The 22,383-nt window shown below is 42.0% G+C and overlaps 2 protein-coding genes across 2 annotated transcripts in view; one reads left to right on the top strand and one right to left on the bottom strand.

Annotated features, from left to right (window-relative positions):
• Positions 1–22,383, bottom strand: part of LOC147359647 (uncharacterized) — a 442,120-nt gene that overhangs the window by 412,905 nt on the left and 6,832 nt on the right. The gene's annotated exons all lie outside the window — the stretch shown is intronic.
• LOC147359648 (MAP/microtubule affinity-regulating kinase 3-like) lies at positions 14,067–19,331 on the top strand. The gene has a single exon (XM_086337340.1). It carries the CDS (start codon positions 17,071–17,073, stop codon positions 18,994–18,996), a length of 1,926 nt encoding a protein of 641 aa, XP_086193466.1. The 5' UTR covers positions 14,067–17,070; the 3' UTR covers positions 18,997–19,331.

Here is a 22,383-nt window from a genome sequence, read left to right as displayed (position 1 = left end):
ATGTGTTCCCCATCCTGAACCCTCCTCCCTCCTCCCTCCCCATACCATCGCTCTGGGTCGTCCCAGTGCACTAGCCCCAAGCATCCAGTATCGTGCATCGAACCTGGACTGGCAACTCGTTTCTTACATGATATTTTACATGTTTCAATGCCATTCTCCCAAATCTTCCCACCCTCTCCCTCTCCCACAGAGTCCAAAAGACTGTTCTATACATCAGTGTCTCTTTTGCTGTCTCGTACACCGGGTTATTGTTACCATCTTTCTAAATTCCATATATATGCGTTAGTATACTGTATTTATGTTTTTCCTTCTGGCTTACTTCACTCTGTATAATAGGCTCCAGTTTCATCCACCTCATTAGAACTGATTCAAATGTATTCTTTTTAACGGCTGAGTAATACTCCATTGTGTATATGTACCACAGCTTGCTTATCCATTCATCTGCTGATGGACATCTAGGTTGCTTCCATGTCCTGGCTATTATAAACAGTGCTGCGATGAACATTGGGGTACACGTGTCTCTTTCCCTTCTGGTTTCCTCAGTGTGTATGCCCAGCAGTGGGATTGCTGGATCATAAGGCAGTTCTATTTCCAGTTTTTTAAGGAATCTCCACACTGGTCTCCATAGTGGCTGTACTAGTTTGCATTCCCACCAACAGTGTAAGAGGGTTCCCTTTTCTCCACACCCTCTCCAGCATTTATTATTTGTAGACTTTTGGATCGCAGCCATTCTGACTGGTGTGAAATGGTACCTCATAGTGGTTTTGATTTGCATTTCTCTGATAATGAGTGATGTTGAGCATCTTTTCATGTGTTTGTTAGCCATCTGTATGTCTTCTTTGGAGAAATGTCTATTTAGTTCTTTGGCCCATTTTTTGATTGGGTCATTTATTTTTCTGGAGTTGAGCTGTAGGAGTTGCTTGTATATTTTTGAGATTAGTTGTTTGTCGGTTGCTTCATTTGCTATTATTTTCTCCCATTCTGAAGGCTGCCTTTTCACCTTGCTAATAGTTTCCTTTGATGTGCAGAAGCTTTTAAGGTTAATTAGGTCCCGTTTGTTTATTCTTGCTTTTATTTCCAATATTCTGGGAGGTGGGTCATAGAGGATCCTGCTGTGATGTATGTCGGAGAGTGTTTTGCCTATGTTCTCCTCTAGGAGTTTTATAGTTTCTGGTCGTACGTTTAGATCTTTAATCCATTTTGAGTTTATTTTTGTGTGTGGTGTTAGAAAGTGGTCTAGTTTCATTCTTTTACAAGTGGTTGACCAGTTTTCCCAGCACCACTTGTTAAAGAGATTAGACAGAGAAACTTTAAGTCATTCTCTCTCATTATCAAGCTGTTATCCTTGGCTTTTTGCTGCTAGTCAACATCCACATTTCAAAGCCTCGACTCCTGTGTGCCATAGAGCAAAATCAATAGCATTGATCCCAGGAAACAATAGAGGCCTTTGCACACAAACTCATTTTTCTTTCTAAAACCCATGCTTCGTTTTCAAGTTCATGTGACTTATTCACTCAACATGAAACATGTGCTTAAGATGAAATAGAGGGAGGTAGTTGCTGTACCATGTTTTAAATTTTCCCTTATGTGTGATTTTATCTGTGCCCCCAATCCAGGGTTTTTTTTCCCATAAGTACTGACATGGGCTTTTATAGTTAGTACTGCTCTTCAGGTTCTCCCAGGACTAAGAGAAGTTAGGATTTATCTTTTGCAATAATCACAGAATTGCAAATATTTGATTCGATTTTTGTAATTGTCTGTTATTAGATTGCATGTGAATTCTCAGTGTTAGCTTCCCAGTGTTTGTCACAATGTCAAACACATGCTCAGTAGACGCTTGTTATGTGTCTGAAGTCAAATAAAAATCTTTATAGACAGAATTTCTATTTTAGACTCAGGATTAGATATTCTCTAAGAGGTCCTAAAATTCAGATGATGAATGACAGCTTCCAATACTACATACATACGTGTGTAGGAAGGGAAAGTCAGTCAGTTGTGTCCGACTCTTTGCAACCCCATGGACTGTAGTCTGCCAGTCTCCTCTGTCCATGGGTTTCTCCAGGCAAGAATACTGGAGAGAGTAGCCTTTCCCTTCTCCAGGGGTTCTTTCCAACCCAGGGATCAAACCCAGGTCTCCCGCATTGCAGGTGGATATTTCACTGCCTGAGCCACCAGAGAAGCCCAAGAATACTGAAGTGGGTAGCCCATCCCTTCTCCAGGGGGTCTTCCTGACCCAGGAACTGAACCGGGGTCTCCTGCCTTACACGTGGATTCTTTATCAGCTGAGCTACCAGGGAAGTCCATACGTGTGTAAATATAATCAAACCAGCGTAGAGAAGTTTTCTTCTTTAAACTGTGAGCTTTAGAATTAGATAAACTTACATTTGAATCCTGATTCTGTTATTTTCTCTTTGTCTTTTTGGCAAATTAGTTTACCTGTCTATGCTTCCAATTCCCCATCTGTAAAATGGAGATAATAAAGATTTCACAGAATTATTGTAAATTAAAATCACCTATGTAAAACATAGCATATTCCACATGCACAGCAATGCAATAAATGGGAATAAACTGAATGACTTTTAAAAACCTAGATTATTTTTGTTAATCTTTTTAAAAAATAGAAAAAACATATCAATTTTAAAAGAAGGGTGTGTCACTTCATAGATACTATTCCATTAGGCTTTAGAATCTTACTTTTGATGAATTAATCACTCTGATCATATAACTATGGAACAGCGTATGTGTGGCTGAATTAGAAGCTCAACAGGAGCCATAGAGACTGGGTTACTAGTGGAGAGTGAACTAATTCCCCAAAGCGCCCATGGGGAACAGAGGATTTGTAAGCGGTGTCCGGCCTTCTAGTGCTAGGTCCACTTTACTCAAGGTGTTCTTTGCTGTCAATGAACATTTTGTAAGCCATGGGGCTAGAGAATTAAGTACAAACACCTAACCACACTGCGATGGAGCAACATCCTCTAAACCTAAATATATTTCCCCAACTAAACTCAAAACCTTGGTGGCCTCATACGACTAAGGTCCAGGCGTTAATAATTTCTGAATCCCTGGAATAAAATTAGTACCTGGCCTGTAGCCTGAGCTAACTAAATATTTTTTAACTGTTCATGCAATCAATGAATATCTTTTACAATAGTCATGCTGGCAAATAGTGTCCTTTTAAGGTCAACGATAATAGCCTTAAACATTGAAGAAAGCAGCTCATTACTGCTTTCTCACTACATGCTGCTCTGCCTCTCTGTGCAATCCAGATGGAACTGAGACACCCCCAGACTGGGCCATGTCAAATGATATCTGAAATGACAGGGTTCACCCCACTCACTCTTTGGAAACAAGTCTGAAAACACTGTGTGAGCATGCTTACACAGACACACACTCACACACACGCTCACACTCATACACACACTCACACTCACACACACACTCACACTCACACACACTCACACTCACACACACATACACACACACACACACACATGCACACACATTTCACACAGAAGTAGGGAGCACCTTCACTAAATATTCATCCTAGGATTAGGAACAGACATTCAGTTTCCCAAAGAGGCACAGTATAAAAAATATTCTGATGTGGTTCCAGGAATCATACACTTATGGAGAATATTTAAATCATGATTTTCTAAGGAATATTCCAGAAATGATAACTATATTTAAAATAATGAATAGAATGATGGCATTCACCAAATAAGCTTGATTGGCTCATGCTTGCCCATGGGCTCCCTTTACATGGGGTTTAGTCTAAATGTATAAAAATACATAGATTCCCAATCCTTATCCCTTGAGATCATCCTAATTCTGTCCCAGTAAGTCTATGCCCTGGGTTTCTCTAGTTTTAGAAGCTTCAGGCTGATTTCAGTTCCAGGTATGAGAACCACTCACTTGAATCAACTCAAAGACCTTTCTGTTCCTAAGAGTCAATGAGTCAGCCAGGTGAGTAAGCTGTAACATCTTGTCACCCCACAGATATTGACATGCCTGGTATGGTTCCCTGGAAATAGGCATCTGACTTCATTAGGCCGCCTCTTAGATGTGCATCTGAAAGCTGCAAGCCAGGTATGAGAGGATACCCATCCAGTTTTATGTCAGTTCCTCAGTCAAGAGTATACTTTTTACTGGGATCCCCTGCACAAACTTCAGAGATTTTCTCAGGATCCTTGTGTGAATCTGATGAGTTCAGATGTCAGTCACCATCCATGCTCTGTGTTTCTCCAGTCCCCGGAGCTAAGCCAATCACCTAGAGGCATCAGCTCATGGTAGAAGATTCTATCTCTTGCTCCTAGGTTCTTTCCTTATTGAAACCTCAAACCCCATTTCGTCTAGACCCATGATCTGAACTTTCCTCTTTGCAAAATGTCCAGAACCAAGAAGCAACATTGAAACTTTGTCACCTGGGTGTGTGTAAGGACTTGGGGTAAGTACAACTACAGGATGGACAATCACCCTGTAATCTTCTTTAGCACGCCACATCAATAGGAGCCAATAATTCTTTCTGCAGCTTTTCTCTGATAGCACCTAACACCACTGTAGTCTGACAAACACTTGTGTACTTTCTTACCCAATAAGTCTCCTCCAGAAAACTACTGTTATGAGGACAGAGACTTGGACTTGCCTTGTTCACTCACATCCCCAGCACCTAGCAAAAAGCCTGGCACACAGTGCTGAGGGAAGTTTCACTCAATAATAAAGGACAAGAGGAGAGTGAAAAAGTTGGCTAAAAGCTCAACATTCAGAAAACGAAGATCATGGCATCTGGTTCCATCACTTCATGGGAAATAGATGGGGAAACAGTGTCAGACTTTTATCTTTTTGGGCTCCAAGATCACTGCAGATGGTGACTGCAGCCATGAAATTAAAAGACGCTTACTCCTTGGAAGGAAAGTTATGAGCAACCTAGATAGCATATTAAAAAGCAGAGACATTACTTTGCCAACAAAGGTCCGTCTAGTCAAGGCTATGGTTTTTCCAGTGGTCCTATATGGATGTGAGTGTTGGACTGTGAAAAAAGCTGAGCGCCAAAGAATTGATGCTTTTGAACTGTGGTGTTGGAGAAGACTCATGAGAGTCCCTTGGACTGCAAGAAGATCCAACCAGTCCATTCTTAAGGAGATCAGTCCTGGGTGTACTTTGGAAGGAATGATGCTAAAGGTGAAACTCCAGTACTTTGGCCACCTCATGCGAAGAATTGACTCATTGGAAAAGACTCTGATGCTGGGAGGGATTGGGGGCAGGAGGAGAAGGGGACGACAGAGGATGAGATGGCTGGATGGCATCCCCGACTCGATGGATGTGAGTCTGAGTGAACTCCGGGAGTTGATGATGGACAGGGAGGCCTGGTATGCTGCGATTCATGGGGTCGCAAAGAGTCGGACACGACTGAGCGACTGATCTGATCTGATCTGATCTGAGTGGGAAAAAAAAAGTACAGAGAGGTCTAGTAAGTTTCTTGAAACTGCACAGCTAAAAAGTAGCTGAGCCAGAAACCAAATCGTCCACACTGTTAACCTGAACTCTTCATCTCTAGGCTACAGTGCCTAGCAAGTTCATATCTTGCAAGTCTTATCAATGCATTCCTTTTAAGGAAGGAACCACTTTCTTCCTTTTTCTACCCTCTCAAGGAAAACTGTGTTTAGAATGTTCTGATAATCCTATTACAATATAAAAACCTCAGAGAAATGTGAAAACATTGAGTTCTAATAGCACTGCAGGTGCTGTGTGTATTCTGATTTTACTAAAGTAAAAAATTGGATTGCAAAAGAAAATCAAGTAGTAAGAGAGATAACATCAGGCACCAGATCTGGCTCTCCCTGATGACATTCTTACTCATGGGTATGGTAGCCAAGAAGAAACAAACTTTTAAAAATGCCCAAATCATCACCCCAAAAGTAGATGATATGTAAGCACTAAAAATTATTTTATTCTGCTCTGGGGCCCACTTTATACTCCACTCTTCATTTCTCCAGCTCCTTATGAGCCTGTGCTGCAGAAGCTCTCTATCCCCAAGTGGAAGTGCTCATTTCCCCACTTATCTGAGGGGGCAACAGGTCAAGATAACACGATGTACTGAGAAATGACTGGGTCCTTCCAGGGTTTACATGTCCTTAGAGTAATAGGTCCAGAGGACCCCTGACTCCTGCCTGGAGACTTCCGTTCCCCACCAGACGGAAGTTCCATGAAGACAGAAGAGCATTTACCCTCCTCGCTGTCATAGCCCCAGCGCTTAGCTCAGAGCCCCTCCTGTCAGGTGTTCTCAATAAATACCCCACGGACGTAAAACCTGCTTGCAGCCAGTGGTGCAACTGGAAGCAGTTTTGTCCCCGAGGGACACTGGACAGTGTCTGGAGAAGTTTTTGTCGTTATACCTCATGAGGAAGGGGTGGAGAGGACCGATACAACGGGCTACCTGGTGGAGGTCAGGGATGCTGGTAAAACCCTAGGATGGACAGGACAGCTTCCATAACAATTTCCCAAAGTATCAACCCTGCTGAGGTTGAGAAACTCTGTTCTAATACACTGTAGCCCTTCGATTAATTAAAAAAAAAACAAACTGAGAACTGAAGAGATGATATTTGTGACTCAATCTTGCCCCTCAGAATGGTGGCAGAGTCAGACCTAGGGCCTGACTCCCAGTCCAGGCTCCTTTCCTCACTTATTACTACTCCAAAAATCAGGACAAGCCTCTTCACAGCTCTCGTGTGGTTTCTCAGGCCAAACAAGCTCATGCTAAAAAGAGAATGCTATTTTCACTTAAAAAAAAAAAAAAAAACTACATATCTTAGTGTATATAAATAAGGCAAATGTTTCATATATATGTAGACTTGACTGCCTTTTCCTTCTTTAGTTTTCTTCAGACTGTTGAGACACTGCTTTTTTATCATTCATTTTTCTAAAGATGGGTTTATATCTAGTTGTGTGCTGTGCTAAATCACTTCAGTTGTCTGACTCTTTGTGACCCCATGGACCATAGCTCACCAGGCTCCTCTGTCCATGGGATTCTCCAGGCAAGAATACTGGAGTGGGTTGCCATTTCCTCCTCCAGGGGATCTTCCCGATCCAGGGATCAAACTTGTGTCTCTTCTGTCTCCTGTACTGGCAGGTGGGTTCTTTACCACTAGCGCCACCTGGGAAGCCCAGTGGTTGGTTTAAGGGTGATAAATAAGGACAAGAAGGCGACTCTTGAGCTCTCTTTCTTCATTCTATCTTTAAAGGGAGTCATCTGAAACAAGGAAAAGTTAAATCTGCTAAATTTGAACAGTAGGTGCATTAACAACTTTTGTATTTTTCTAACTCTAAGCAACATGACCTGAACGCAAGCATTTCCTCAAGTCGCTGACCATCCCCTAGATGACCATGTTGCTACAAGTCCTCTCTTTGATAAGGAAGATTAATATCACCTTCTTTAGATAACATTTTCCAAAGCACTTATCCTTGCAATCCTAATACATGCACTTTGTTGATGTCTAAATTGGTCTTTAATATAAAACTATATTCCTGTGTATGGTGAAGGGGTAGGCTTCCTCTAATGCAGTTCCGATTATCTCACTTCTAACGAGTGAGTTCGCTTGGCTAAGAGGAAGAGAGCGGGCTGCGCTGGTGAACTCTAAAGACTTCTGACCCCTTTTTACATTCCTCCAGGCTCTAGTCTGACAAATTCTCAAATTTACTGTAGGATAAGGCACTAGGAGAAGAAAATAAAAGAGAACCACTGGTGTAAGACACATGGATTGGTGTTCGGCTGACTACCCGAAAAAAAACCAAGACTAACAAGATTAAAATAACTTCAACACTTCATGTGAAAGAGGCACGGATGAGCGCTCATTAAGGCAGCACAGAAAAGAACATAGCAGTTTTTGGTACAAGCAGCCTGGTCTTGGGAGCCTTGACCTTGCATAGGAGGAAAGAAATAAAACAGGTGGGAGCAAGTCAAGCCTGTCCCATCAGTGTGGAGAACGGACTTCTGCTTTTGATAACGGAGTCTCTCTTCCCTGACCCCAAGGCCCATAGCAAACACACTCAGGAGCATGCATCAATCCATCCATCCATCACTCTGCACCATGTCCTGTGTGTGGCCTAACAGATCGTAAGATGATTAAACCATCACTGTTGCTCTCAAGTGCCTGGAAGTCTGGCTCAAAAGACTGATAGAAAACAAGAAAGATTAAGGCAATATAACCTGGTAAATGAAACAAAGATAATCGAAACCTAGATTTTGTACTTCAGGTCTAAGCAGGGGGCCAGAGCAGAAAAGATGGCTCAGTTTAATACAGTTCTTAAGAGCCAGGGTGGAAATTCAAAGTGCCATTGGCATTAGCAAGCAGAGTCGGGGATGCCTTCTCAAAGCTAAAATTTCACAAGGATCTCACCAGGCTGAAAGATCAGGCAGGGAATTCCAGGCCAATGGAAAAACATGCCAGAAAGCTTACTGGTGGGAAAGCCCAAGAAATAGCTTCAGTTCAGTTCAGTCACTCAGTCGTGTCTGACACTTTGCAACCCCATGGACTGCAGCATGCCAGGCCTCCCTGTCCATCACCAATTCCCAGGGTTTACTCAAACTCATGTCCATTGAGTCAGTGATACCATCCAACCATCTCATCCTCTGTCATCCCCTTCTCCTCCTGCCTTCCATCTTGCTCAGCATCAGAGTCTTTTCAAATGAGTCAGTTTTTTTGCATCAGGTGGCCAAAGTATTGGAGCTTCAGCATCAGTCCATCCAATGAATATTCAGGACTGATAACCTTTACGATGGACTGGCTGGATCTCCTTGCAGTCCAAGGGACTCTCAAGAGTCTTCTCCAACACCACAGTTTAAAAGCATCAATTCTTCAGCGCTCAGCTTTCTTTATAGTCCAACTCTCACATCCATATGTGACTACTGGAAAAACCATAGCTTTGTCTAGCTGGACCTTTGTTGGCAAAGTAATGTCTCTGCTTTTTAATATGCTGTCTAGGTTTGTCATAACTTTCCTTCCAAGGACCAAACGTTTTTTAATTTCATGGCTGCAGTCACCATCTGCGGTGATTCTGGAACCCCCAAAAGTAAAGTCTGTCACTGTTTCCATTGCTTCTTTTAGAAAAGGCAAATATACTTATGGACTTGTAAATCCATAAGTCATGTGGAGTCAAAGAAAGGCTTTTAACCATGGAAATTACACAAAACAGATTACAGTGGAATCCTCAAGGAACTGTGCAGAGGACTTGGAGAAGTAAGCCCAGAGGCAGGAGAACTGTTAGAAGACCCAAGACCAGGTCGTAGATGAGGCCCTCGATTAAGGCAGTGTCTTTAGGGACAGAGAAGGGATAATGGATTTGGTAGATATTTTGGACAAATAGCTAAATCAAGATGTACCACATTCTTGAGTAAATATTTGAACTTGACGCTGTGCTACAACTGGGGTCCCAAAAATTAAAGGAAATGACAGGTACTAATATCTCCCAGCACAAGTGTAGGAGAACTACCGTGAAGAAGAGTCACTTCATTCAGGCATTTGTGCTCTGCAAAGGTGCCAGGACAAAACTAAATACTTTATTTCACTATGTATTTACGAAGTACTTCACTCACCCCAAATTTTCATTTGGGATGTATTACACTCCCTACATACAGAATCTCATTCGCTATCTTAAAAAAGGTTTTAAAAAGAAGTTTTATTATTTTACATATTTTTAGACAATAAAGCCAAGTTTTATGTTTTAAGTACCTTGACCAAAGTCACAGTTAATAAACTGGTGGCTTACACATATCGGGGAACAAAGCAAGAAAATATTTCAACAATATTACATTGAATTTAAAAAAGTCTGTATCCCAGAAGTTTATGTGGCCAAGTCTCTGACCATTAAATAAATACCCAGAGGAGACAGTTTCTTTCAAACATTGCTGGTGGAAATGAAAATTGGTGTGCTCCATCTGGAAGGGAATTTGGAGATACTTAACAAAATTTCATATGCACCAATGTTTTGACTCAGAAATTTCACTTCTAGTAATTTATCCAACAGCTACAACTTCAAAAATATGAAAATAAATATGAGCATTTTTTGTTGTAGCATTGCTTTCATATGCAAAATACTGGAAACAACCGAAATGTCCATGAATTGAAGAGTTATTGAATAAACTATAGTCCATCCATACACTGGATGCTAGGTAGCCCTTAAAAAAGAGAGGTGTGTGTGTGTGTGGGGGGCAATTTCCCCGAATTGGTATGGAATGACTTTAATGATCTGATTTTTAAGTGAAAAAGAGCTGTCTAAACTGTTTTCTGTAGAGTATGTTATAGCAAGAATCCTGTTAGGTCATTTAGCCAGACGCCCCCCTTCCCCTAATGTTTTCTTAACCACTGCCTTGTTCTTTGGCTACAAATTCCCATTGGTCCAGGCTGTACACAGAGTTGAGCCCAATCTCATGACTCCACTGTAAAATCCCACTACAATGGTCCCTCCACCTACCATGATGGTCCTGAACAAAGTCTGCCTTACCATCTGTAACACACATCATGGAGTATTTTTTCTTTAACATTAGCAAATTTGTTTGTGATGCAAGGGTGTGAGTTAGAAATTCGGAAACTAGTTTACATGTATACTTGGATTATAGTAAGTGACTATGAGGTGAAAAATGAGGGCCAAGTTTCTCCCAGTCAGAGAAAGGAGCTATAAATAAGGAAAGAAAGTGACAATAAATCCAGTGATGTGGGACTGGGATTAGAACTATCAGTATGAGCTCATAGTTTTAATATGTGTGTGCATAGATAGACACAGAAATGAACATATATATGCATATCTTACATTAATAATACATACTTTTTAAAGCTATCTTTCCTGAGAAATCTGAGAAGCAATAACATCTCAGCAGCAAAAACATAGGATATCTAGTGGACATCTTTCAGTTTCTAAGTATATTTGATAAAAGGAAATAGAGATCCTTGAAGATGTAGGAAATTAGAGGACAGGAGCATTAAAAATCACATGTATAAAATGAGCCTGGACTATTTATGGCACCAAAAATCAAGAAGGAAATATTCAATAAATGATGTGAACATGTTAAGAAAGACACATGGACTAAATTGAATAAGCTCCCACTGACTAAATCTGGGACAGTTTGAGCAACAACATAAATAAAAGTAGTAACAATTATAGGCTAAAATTGTAGGCTAAAATAAATATCTATGAATCCACACTAATACAAAAAATAAATGAATAATAAATAAGTGGAGATGAAGGACTTGCTCTTCCTTACAGTACAATTCAATTAACAATTTTATAAGGAATGATGAAAATTAAAAATGACCACTAGTAAACATCACAGTGAATATTGTTGCAGAAAAGTAATCACTGAAGGATGCTAAAGTTAATGGGCAAAAGTGAGATGAGAAACAGGGTACTTGAATAGTCTCAAAGTACCTCCCCACAAGATATTTATTCATGACAAATGGAAAACACATTTACAGTGGATAATTCTATCATTCAGCACCTTAACCAAGTGATCAAAATCGATATCATTAGTGGCACAAACTGCACTCATGCACCTTCTGAAATGACGCACAGACAAGGATAAAGGTCATAACATCACTTCAGTAGTGATCTTGACAAAAATGCTTTATCCCTTCTAATCAGACAAATCCAGGCTGAGGGGCACTTGATAAGATAACTACTAGGTTGTTGTTGTTTAGTTGCTAAGTCGTGTCCAACTCTTTGCAACCTCATGGACTGTAGCCCATCAGGCTCCTCTGTCCATGGGTTTCCCCAGGCAAGAATACTGGAGGGGGTTGCCATGTCCCTCTTCAGGGGATCTTTCCAACCCAGGGATCAAAGCCATATCTCATGCATTGGCAGGTGGATTCTTTACCACTGAGCCAGCAGGGAAGCCCAATAACTACCTGGTAGTACTCCTCAAAAATGTCAAAGCCATCAAAAAGAAGGAAAGAAAAAAAGGTAAAAGGAAGGACAGAAGAGGGAAGGAAGGAAAGGGAGGGGAAAAAAAAAAAGGGGGGAATGAAAGACCAAGGATTTCACAGAGAGACTAAAAAAGACAGATAACCAAGTTAAAGAAGGAGTCTAGACCGGATCCTGGACTGGAAAAAAAGACGGATCCAGTCCAGTGGAATAACTGGTAAAATTCAAATATGGTCTATAATAACTAGTACATCAATGTTAATTTCCTGATTTTAATCACTGTAATGTGTAAAATACCCACATTAGGAGAAGCTGGTTGAAGGTACATGGGAATTTTGTGCTATTTTTCAAGTTTCCATAAGTGGAAACGGTCTTATTTTTGTTGTTTAGTCACTAAATTGTGTCTGACTCTTTCAGATCCCATGGACTATAGCCTAACAAGGTCATTTGTCCATGGAATTTCCCAGGCAAGAATACTGCAGTGGGTTGCCATTTCCTTCTCCAGGGATCCTCCTGACCCAGGGATCAAATCCACGTCTCCTACGTTGGAAGGCAGGTTCTTTACCACTAAACTAACCAGGGAAGCCCATGTTACTACCATACCGTCTTGATTATTATGGTTTTGTAGTAAGTTCTGAAATTGAGAAGTCTGAGCCCTCTTACTTTGTTCTTTTTTTTTTTTTTTTAGATTGTTTGGCTACCCTGGGTCCTTTATAATTCCATATGAATGTTAGGATCAGCTTGTCAATTTCTGCAAAGAAGTTAGGGTTTTGATAGGCATTATCTTGAGTCTGCAGATCAATTTGCTGTCATGTGAATAATATACAGTTTTGTGCTCCATCAATTTATGATGTATTTTCATTTATTTAGTAGGTCTTCTTTCATATCCTTAAAACTTTCCTATGGTTTTATACTTTTTACTTATTAAAACTCTTCCCTCTATGATCAACTGCTTTTGAACTTTAAACTCATTTAACATGGGTCTGTTTCTTTACTCTAATTATACTCCATGACTCATGTCTATTTTGAGTCTGCTCATGTCTACTCAAAATGCATGGGTGCTGCTCTATTTCACTTATAACAGCTTTGCAGGACCCTTTGACATCAGATAAGGGAAGTCTTTCTATACTTCCAATAATTTGCGTTTCTCAAAATCTTTTGTCCTCACTCATTCTCCCATATGAATGTCAAATTTATCTTAAGTTCTGAAAAAAAAAAGAATTCTACAGCAATCTGAATTGGAAATAACTGTTTCAGTTCATTTAATGGAATAGGGTCCATTATAGCACTGAAAGAACCTTTATGTGTTCAACTTTTATGTTATTTATGTTTCAAGAAAGTGTTATATTTTCTTTATGGGTCCTGTGAGGGTTAATTTTATGCATCACTTCTCACCCATACCTGATCAGGTGACATTTTAATGCGAGTTTAGACTTGGAATCAATGTTGGAATGGCTTAAGACATCTAGGGATATTGAGATTACTGTATTTTAATAGCACATGAGGATGGACATGAATTGGGGGAACGAAAGGCAGAATGCTATAGACCAAACTGTTTTCCCTCAAAATGTATATTCTGAAGCCCTAAGCACCAGTGTGACTCTATTTGGAGATAGGCTCTATAGGGAGGTTAGTGGTTAAATGAGGCCAAAGGCTGGGGCCTTAATCCAATAGGAAATGTCCTTCTAAGAAGAGGAAGAGACATCAGAACACTCTCATTCTGTGTGTACACAGAGAAGAGGTTATGTGAGGATGTAGACAGAGGAGCCTGGGGGGCTACAGTCCTGTCCATGGGGTTGCAGAGGAGTCGGACATCATTCAGTGACTTAACAACAACAATACTAGAAGGCGGCTGTGTACATGCCAGTAAGAGAAGTCTGATCGAAACCAACCCTGACAACACCTAGATTTTGGACTTAAATCTTTAGAACTGTGAAAAAATATAAATGTCTGCTGTTTAAGGCACCCAGTGTGTTTTTCTGTTACAGTGCCCTGCAGACTATTTGGGCTTACTAGGAACAGAGGAGCCTGGTGGGCTGCCATCTATGGGGTCGCACAGAGTCGGACATGACTGAAGCGACTTAGCAGCAGCAGCAGCAGGTAGCGCTAGCAGTAAAGAACCCACCTGCCAAGGCAGGTGACACAAGAGATGCTGATTCAATTCCTGGGCTGGGAAGATCCCCTGGAGGTGGGCATGGCAAGCTACTTCAGTATTCTTGACTGCAGAATCCCAAAGAGAGAGGAGCCTGTCGGGCTATATAGTCTATAGGGATACAAAGAGTTGTACATGACTGAAGTGACTTAGCACATATGCACACAGACCATTACTAATACAGGGTCTACACATTTCATAAAAAATTCTATTGGATATTTTTTACTATATTGTTCAAGGTGGTATCCGGAATACAGCTTCTGAGATGTTACTGCAAGTATTGCTAGTGTTCCTCAGTTCCATTTCTTGAAGTCTGCTCTTATTGCTATTTATTGCCTCACATCAGTTTATTTTGTAGCTTCTGTCACTTAGCTGATGCATTCAAAGGGATCCAACCCTGGTTTACCTTCATATTGGAAGACAAGACTTACAAATGCTATCCTTGAGGTCAGAAACATACATTTATTTTAGAGACTAATTAGATTTTTCCCCCAAATTAAAAAAAGAAGTATTAGAAATGTTTATTATATATTAGTCTCAAATCAAATTGAAAACAAAAAATGGAGCTTCAAATCAAAGTTACAATAGTGTTAGCTTTCCTTTTTTTTAAACTTTTATACTCATCTTTCGGTGTCATATCTTTTTGTCTAGACAGTGTGTTGAAAAGCAGAGATGTTACTCTGTCGACAAAGGTCTGTAGAGCCTTCCCAGTGGTCACATATGGTTGTGAGAGCTAGACTGTAAAGAAGGCAGAGTGACAAAGCATTGATGCCCTTAAACAGTGGTGCTGGAGAAGACTCCTGGGAGTCCTGTGGACAGCCAAGAGATCAAACTAGTCAATCTTAAAGGAAATCAACCCTGAATACTCATTGGAAGGACTGATACTGAAGCTCCAGTATTTTGGTCACCTGATGCAAATAGCTAACTCTTTGGAAAGGTCCCTGAAGCTGGGAAAGATTGAGGGCAGAAGGAGAAGAGGGCGTCAGAGGATGAGATGGCTGGATGGCATCACTGACACAATGGATACGAACTTGGGCAAACTTCAGGAGATGGTGAGGGACAGGGAGGCCTGGCATGCTGCCATCCATGCGGTCACAAAGGGTCGGATACACCGCCGTGACTGAACAACAACAACATAGCTAATGAACAATGTGATAATTTCAGGTGACAAAGAAGGAACTCAGCCATACATACACGTGTATCCATTCTCCCCCAAACTCCTCTCCCAGCTAGGCTGCCACGTATCATTGAGTGGAATTCCTTGTGCTACACAGTAGGTCCTTGCTGGTTATCCATTTTAATTAGAGCAGTGTAGCGCTAGTTTTTGGAGAAGGCAATGGCACCCCACTCCAGTACTCTTGCCTGGAAAATCCCATTTCTTGCCTGGAAAAAACTCCACCAGACGGAGGAGTCTGGTGGGCTGCAGTCCATGGGGTCCTGAAGAGTCGGACGCTACTGAGCGACTTCCCTTTCACTTTTCACTTTCATGCATTGGAGAAGGAAATGGCAACCCACTCCAGTGTTCTTGCCTGGAGAATCCAGGGACGGGGGAGCCTGGTGCACTGCCGTCTATGGGGTCACACAGAGTCGGACACGACTGAAGTGACTTAGCAGCAGCAGCAGCAGCACTACCTTTTCTAATCATCCATTTATCTCCTTTTACCAGAGATCTTCATCTCTTCATAAGGCTTAGAGTTACTGTTGAGGATCTTTCATTCCAACCTGAAGGACTCCCTGCTCAGGAAGGTCGGGTGGTGGAGAATGCTCGCACCTCTCATGAACTGGGAATGCCTTAATCACTGTTTCATTTTCGAAGGACAGTTTTGCTAAACATAGGATTCTTGGTTAACAGCTTCTTTCCTTCAACGTTTCAAAGACACTGACCCGTGTCATCTGACTTCTGAGGCTCCCGATGAGAAATCTGCTCTTGATCCTCCTGGAAAATCTTCTCTCAGCTTCATAAACATTAATAATGTGCTTTACTAGTGTCTCACACAATAGAACATTTTCCTGTAGTTTCAAGTCAGTTAAATCATCACTTTGCGACCAGAGTTTAAGGAAAAGAATTGAATATTTCAAGTGTAGACATAATGAGGTCTTTTAAATTATTATTAATTTTTCAAACAAGAAATGAAAAAGTTGCTGGGGCTTCCTACAGATTTTAATTTCTAACAAAGTGAATACCAGTCTCTAATATATTTAAAGAAAAATCTCTTGGGGACCTTTTTGCTAAGTGTAAAGAGGCCCTGAAGCTGAAAAGGGAGAAAACCATTGGGTTTATCCCCAGTCACGATTGGTCCATTTCTTGCTCTGACCTCACAGGGCATCACTATGATGAAACTCACAAAAACCCTTTATAAGACCCTGGCTGGGTGCAGGATTTTGTCCACAGAGCCCAGGAAGCTGATTTTGGTGACCTGACGGCTGGACCTACAGTTAGCGAGATTTTTTCCGTGTTTTTATAGTGTTGCTGATTTTGTTCCTTTTTCTCATTTTTATTTTTCTCTTTTTCCTTTGTCTTTTTCTCATTTTTTAAATTTTTCTTATCATTTTTTCTTTCATTTTTGTTTCTCATTTTTTTTGTTTCTTTTTTTCCCCATTTTTTCCCCTTAGTTCTTTTTCTCATTTTATCTTATTTTTTTTTTTTTTTAGTTAGTGTTGCCAGTACTAGTATAGAGAGTATCATTGATATAGTTAGCATAGTTGTTATAGCTAGTGGTTTGTTAGCATAGATAGTACAGTTAGTGTTAGCACTGTTAGTATCCTTGCTACACTTAGCATAAGTTAGTATAGTTAATAGTTACTGACATAGTTAGTGTTAGCACTGTTAGTATAGTTATTAGCATTAGGATAGTTTATAGCACTGTTAGCATACACGGTATTGTTAGAACAGTTAGCATTCTTAGTGAGGGCTTAGCGGTAGTGAGTATAGTTAGTGGTAGAGTTAGTATAGTTAGGTAATTAGTATAGCTTAGTGGTAGTTAGTGTAGTTAGGGATCCAGGACCTCATGGCCATCTCTGTTAACAACAGTGTTCATATTGAGAATTATGATATCCTTCAAACAATTGGTGAAGGCCAATTCGCCAAAGTGAAGTTGGCCCGGCATGTTCTGACCAAGGAGGTGGTAGCCATTAAGGTCATTCAAAAGACCAATCAGAGCTCCTCCGGCCTCAAGGAATGGAATCAAGAGATTGATAGCCTAAACACATTAAGCCACCCAAATATTGTAAAACTATTGGAAGTTATTGACACGGAGGAGGCTCTATTTATAGTAATGGAGTACGTCAGTGGAGGAGACTTGTCCACCTACTTGGAGGCCAAAGGCCGCTTGACGGAGGGGGAGGCCCGAGGCCTGTTCCGCCAGCTGGTCTCGGCTCTGCAGCACTGCCACCAGAGGGGCGTGGTGCACCGGGATTTGAAGCTGGGCAACCTCCTCCTCGACGCCAACAACAACGTCAAGATCTCTGACTTCGGCCTTAGCAACCAGTGGCACCCAGGAAAGAAGCTAGACACTTTCTGCGGCAGCCCTGCGTACATGGCCCCAGAACTCTTCCTGAGGATGCCTTACACAGGCCCAGAGGTGGATGTGTGGAGCCTCGGCGTCATCCTGTACACGATGGTAACTGGATCCCTCCCCTTCAGGGGACAAGATTTCTGGGAGCTGCAGCAGCGTGTGCTTAGGGGGCAGTACCATGTGCCCAAATCTCTATCCAATGAGATAACAGACCTTTTAGACAGAATGCTAATGCTCAGTCCTACCAACAGAGGTACTTTAGATGATGTTTGGCAGCATCCATGGGTGAACATGGGCCAGGAAGAGCCACTCCCACCAGCCTGTGAAGAGCACCCTGGGATGACAGGAGAGTTGATACTGGGCTGGTGCAGGGACCACATCCAGGGCTTAGACGTAAGCAGTATCAGTGACATGAATGTACCCAAGGTGAGGGTACGCACCATCATTGTGAGGCCGTTCGTTTCCTCCGACCTCAGCAGCCAAGAACATATGCCTCCCGCCACCCCTGAGGAGTCCGTGCTTATTCCCGACTGGCTTTGGGAGACCATTCAGCAGGAGAACCAGGAGTCAACGGAGAAGACCAGAGAGCCTGCCACTCCCCCACCCTGCCCGGAAGCGAGGACCGTCACCCCCAGCCCAGCCCCCTCCACCTACAGCACCAGAGATGCCAGCAGCCCCCGAGCCACCGATCACGCCGGTGACCGGCACGACACGTGTGGGACCAGGCTCACCTGCGACACCTGTGGCAGAAGTGACAGCAGCCACACCCATGATACCAGTGTTACTCGTGGCACCAGAGACGCCTGTGACACCATCAGCACCTGCGACACCATCAGCACCTGTGACAGCTGCGATACCAGAGGTACCAGCCTCACCTGTGATGCCTGCAGCACCTGTGACACCAGCCTCACCTGTGACCCCAGCCTCATCTATGACGCCCTAAGCACCCAGGACACCACTGGGGCCTGCAACCTATACGACAACCATGGCACCTGTGATACCTGTGACACCAGTGTCACCAGTGACAGCTGCCTCACCAGGGACACCAGAGGCACCCGTGACACCAGTGGTGACCACGCCACCCATGATACTCATGCCACCGTTACCCGTGACACCAGGGGCACCCGTGACACAGATGGCACTCACGGCACCTGTGACACCTGCAACACCAGTGGCACCCATGACATCGGTGGTAAAGTCCCAGAAGGAACCCACTGCCTCCCGGATGTGCCTGATGCGGGAAGCTCCACCCTTGTTGGGCAGCCCGAGAATATGTCCCCAGTCACTCCCTCTGGCCTCACCCAGAAAAAGAAGGGGGTGGCTGGGAGAATCTGGAGATGTCTATCTAAATATCTTTGTTGTGGGCTGCCCAGCATGAGGACTAATAATAAAGTTATACCAGACAAAGATAGTGGATGACCTGCAAAGCTCCCTGGGACCTGGTCATGTTCCCACCTGGAGGACGGGATTCAAATCCAGTACCTCTACCGCCTTCAGGAAAGCCTCCTATCCAAAACCCTGGCCAGCTCAGACGATGCTCTGGAGTGGTCTGGGTGACCAGAAGAGGCACCACCCTGGCCTGGCTGCCTCTCCTCCTCTGCTGGGTGAAACTTCAGAGACTGGACTGTCCCCTGGGGCATGTCCCCCACCCCCCACACTTCTGTCTTTCATGTTGGTGGGGGAGGGGATAGTTATTGCCAACTCCTTGGTTCTTCTCTTGGTTTAGTCTTAATAAACTTTATGCTCCAGAAAGATGTATTGCACTGCTCTGCGTTCTCTCTGGTTAGAGAAGTGTGTAGTCATGTAGTACTTAGAGTTAATGACCAAAGAATTAGTGCAATCATTCCCAAGAGCAAATATTGCTGCCCTGCACTGCAGTGCAGACATGCAGAAAGAGTGTATTATCCCCCTGCACTGACATTACCTAATATTTTCAGCAGGGGCAAAGGAAACTTTGGGTCCCTGCGCCAGGGCTAATAGGACCGGGACGTCTAGGATAGGATAATAAGTCCTGTGAACCAGCCAGTGTGTGGTGTGGTCAGGTCCCTGTGCGGATGACTTTCCTGAATATCCTGCAGGAGCTGGGCTCTCTCCTTCCCCTATGGGGAGGGACCCTGATGCGTGGCGTTTTTAAAATTTTTTTGATGTGGATCATTTTTACAGACTATTGAATTAAATAAAATGATGGGTAGAGGAGAGGAATTTTGGCAGTCCTTGCACTAGGCAGAAGGAAGAGAGATGAATAGTCTGTGCCCTCTGGGTTTGCTCACGCATGTTCTGCATGCTTATGCATGCAGATCTCCATGTTCTGTTTTACCTCTACCTTAAGAAGCTCTTTGTGCCAGTTATTAAAATTGTTATACTTTAATTGTTATTAAATTATTATTCAAGTAATAAATATTTATTACTTAAAAATTACTTAAAATTACTTAAAAAATAAATTATTTAATTGCCATTAAAATTATACGTCCTGGGGTCTAATCTAGAACACTTTAAAATCTGATTCTGCCATCTACTTAGCAGCATAACCATGAAAGACTTGTTTATCCCTTCAGCTACACAAAAAAGTGAAGATAGTATTTACTCTGAAGTGTCAAGTGAAAGTGAAAGTGTGAAAGTGAAAGTCGCTCCGTTGTGTCCAACTGAGTCGTGTCCATGAAACACTCTAGGCCAGAATACTGGAGTAGGTTGCTGTTGCCTTCCCCAGTTGGGATTTTCCCAACCCAGGGACTGAACCCAGGTCTCCTGCATTGCAGGCGGATTCTTTACCAGCTGAGCCATAAGGGAACCCCAAAATGTCAAGGTGAAGTTAAACAAGACAGGTAAGGTAAGCTTAAGACAGTGCAGTATAATAAATCATTGCTATGAGTATTGTACTTTTTCTAGCATTTGTTTATCAATGGAGACACCATTGCTTAGGGCTGGATGATTCTGCTCTATGCACATCTTTCTAGAGTGTTTCTGCCCACTAAATACCAGTAACGTCCCCCAAGTCATTGGAACAAACCAAACTGTCCCCAGATATGTTCAAACATGGAAAACAAACTATTATGCCTCCTGGTTGAGAACTTAGATAGCACACTTCTTAAGGACTGATTAATTTTCGTGTTCTCAGTCTAATACTGTGATGAACACAAAACTCAATAAACACCCTCAACAGAAACGAGTAGAGAATGAATAAAACAATATGACTTTATACATATGCTTGAAATGCCTCCATATATATTTATAACTTTTGTTTGTATATGGTTCTACTAAATGTCTAGGATTCCTCATTAAATTGCAGGTAGTTCCGAGGGGAAATACTCTCAGCTGTTACTAACTAACGTCAAGGTGGGTGGATGCCAGCTGTGACAAAAGCCCTGCAGGAGTAGTTCACGGGACAGGAAACATGGAGAGACAGTAGTGTTCAATATAAATTCAAAACTGAAAAGCTTTGTATGGTCTCTAATTGTCTCTCTGCAAAAACCTGTGCGTTAAAATAACATGTGTGACAATGGGAGCCCAATGGGAGACACATCTCTTACCTCCATTTTATTCTAAAAGAAATGGAAACCCAAGGTCCTTTTCCATCTATCATCATTTTTTCCTCTTTCTTTCTTACAGAATTACACCACATCCCATATTTCTCTTTTCTCGGTAATCATTCTTCCTGAGACACTAATCTGAAATTCTTTATTTAATACCAGTTTTTATTTAATTAGTCAAATTCTTTTCATAATTCCTTGAGAACTCATTCCCCAGGAATGAATGCTCAATGTTTTTGCCCTCAACTCTCTAAAAGCCAGTGGACTTCTGAGCACTTTGGTTTTCTTTCCAGCTCTCTCAAAGCACTTTATTCTCAAGAACATATCCATTCTCATAGCCTCAACAATGACAACTTATCTTTATTTGAGTACTTACTATCAGAAACCCCAAACTCACAAAGGTTAATTCTGTAAAAAAGATTCACTACACAACTGACAATTTATAACAGTTAGTCTACTTTTAAGATCCCTCCCCACTTAACACACATTTCTGCTAATGTACTGAGACAACTGAGGCAGCATACACTGCTGAGCACATGCATACATCTATTAGCACCACGAAATATAAGAGCAAATCCATTTCAGAAAAGAATTGTACATCTTGTAAAAGATGCAGGATTTCATGATAGCAAAGCACAGTTCAGACACTTAGAAAGGCAGTCATATGGAAGAGTTACTTCAGTGAACAAATGAAGATAAATTTACAGGGATGATGACACGACAGATACTTCAAAGACTTCACACTGATTTGAGTATCAAAAAATTAAGAAAGATTCTTAGAAAAAACTGATGAACCCTCACAAATGTTTTACACATTTTTTCCTCTTTATAACTGTGTCAAAACAGTAAACCTGGAGAGCTTGAATAGCGAAACACTCTTGAAAAAGAAGAACAAGGTTAAAGGTATCACACTTTCTGATTTCAAGCTTCTTGCAAAGCTTCCATGGTGGCTCAGACAGTAAAGAACATGCCTGAAATGCAGGAGACCATGGTTCAATCCCTTGGTGTACAAGATCCCCTAGAGAACGGAATGGCTGCCCACTCCAGTATTCTTGCCTGGGAAATCCCATGGACACAGGAGCCTGGAGGGCCAAAGCCTATTGACGGAAAAGAGTCAGACACAACTGAGTGACTACCATGCTTTCACACTGTAATCAAGTGTGGTATTTTCATAAATGCAGACAGAACAATGGAATAGAATAGAGAGCCAAGGATAAGGATAGCCAAGACCATTCCACAGAAAAAAAAGACAGCATTTTCAACAAACGGTTGTGGGAAA

Source organism: Bos grunniens, chromosome 14 (assembly GCF_055505025.1).
Source record: "Bos grunniens cultivar Pamir isolate PY7600 chromosome 14, Bosgru_T2T1.0, whole genome shotgun sequence".
Lineage (NCBI taxonomy): Eukaryota > Metazoa > Chordata > Mammalia > Artiodactyla > Bovidae > Bos > Bos grunniens.
This window is presented reverse-complemented; position numbering and strand designations above follow the sequence as displayed.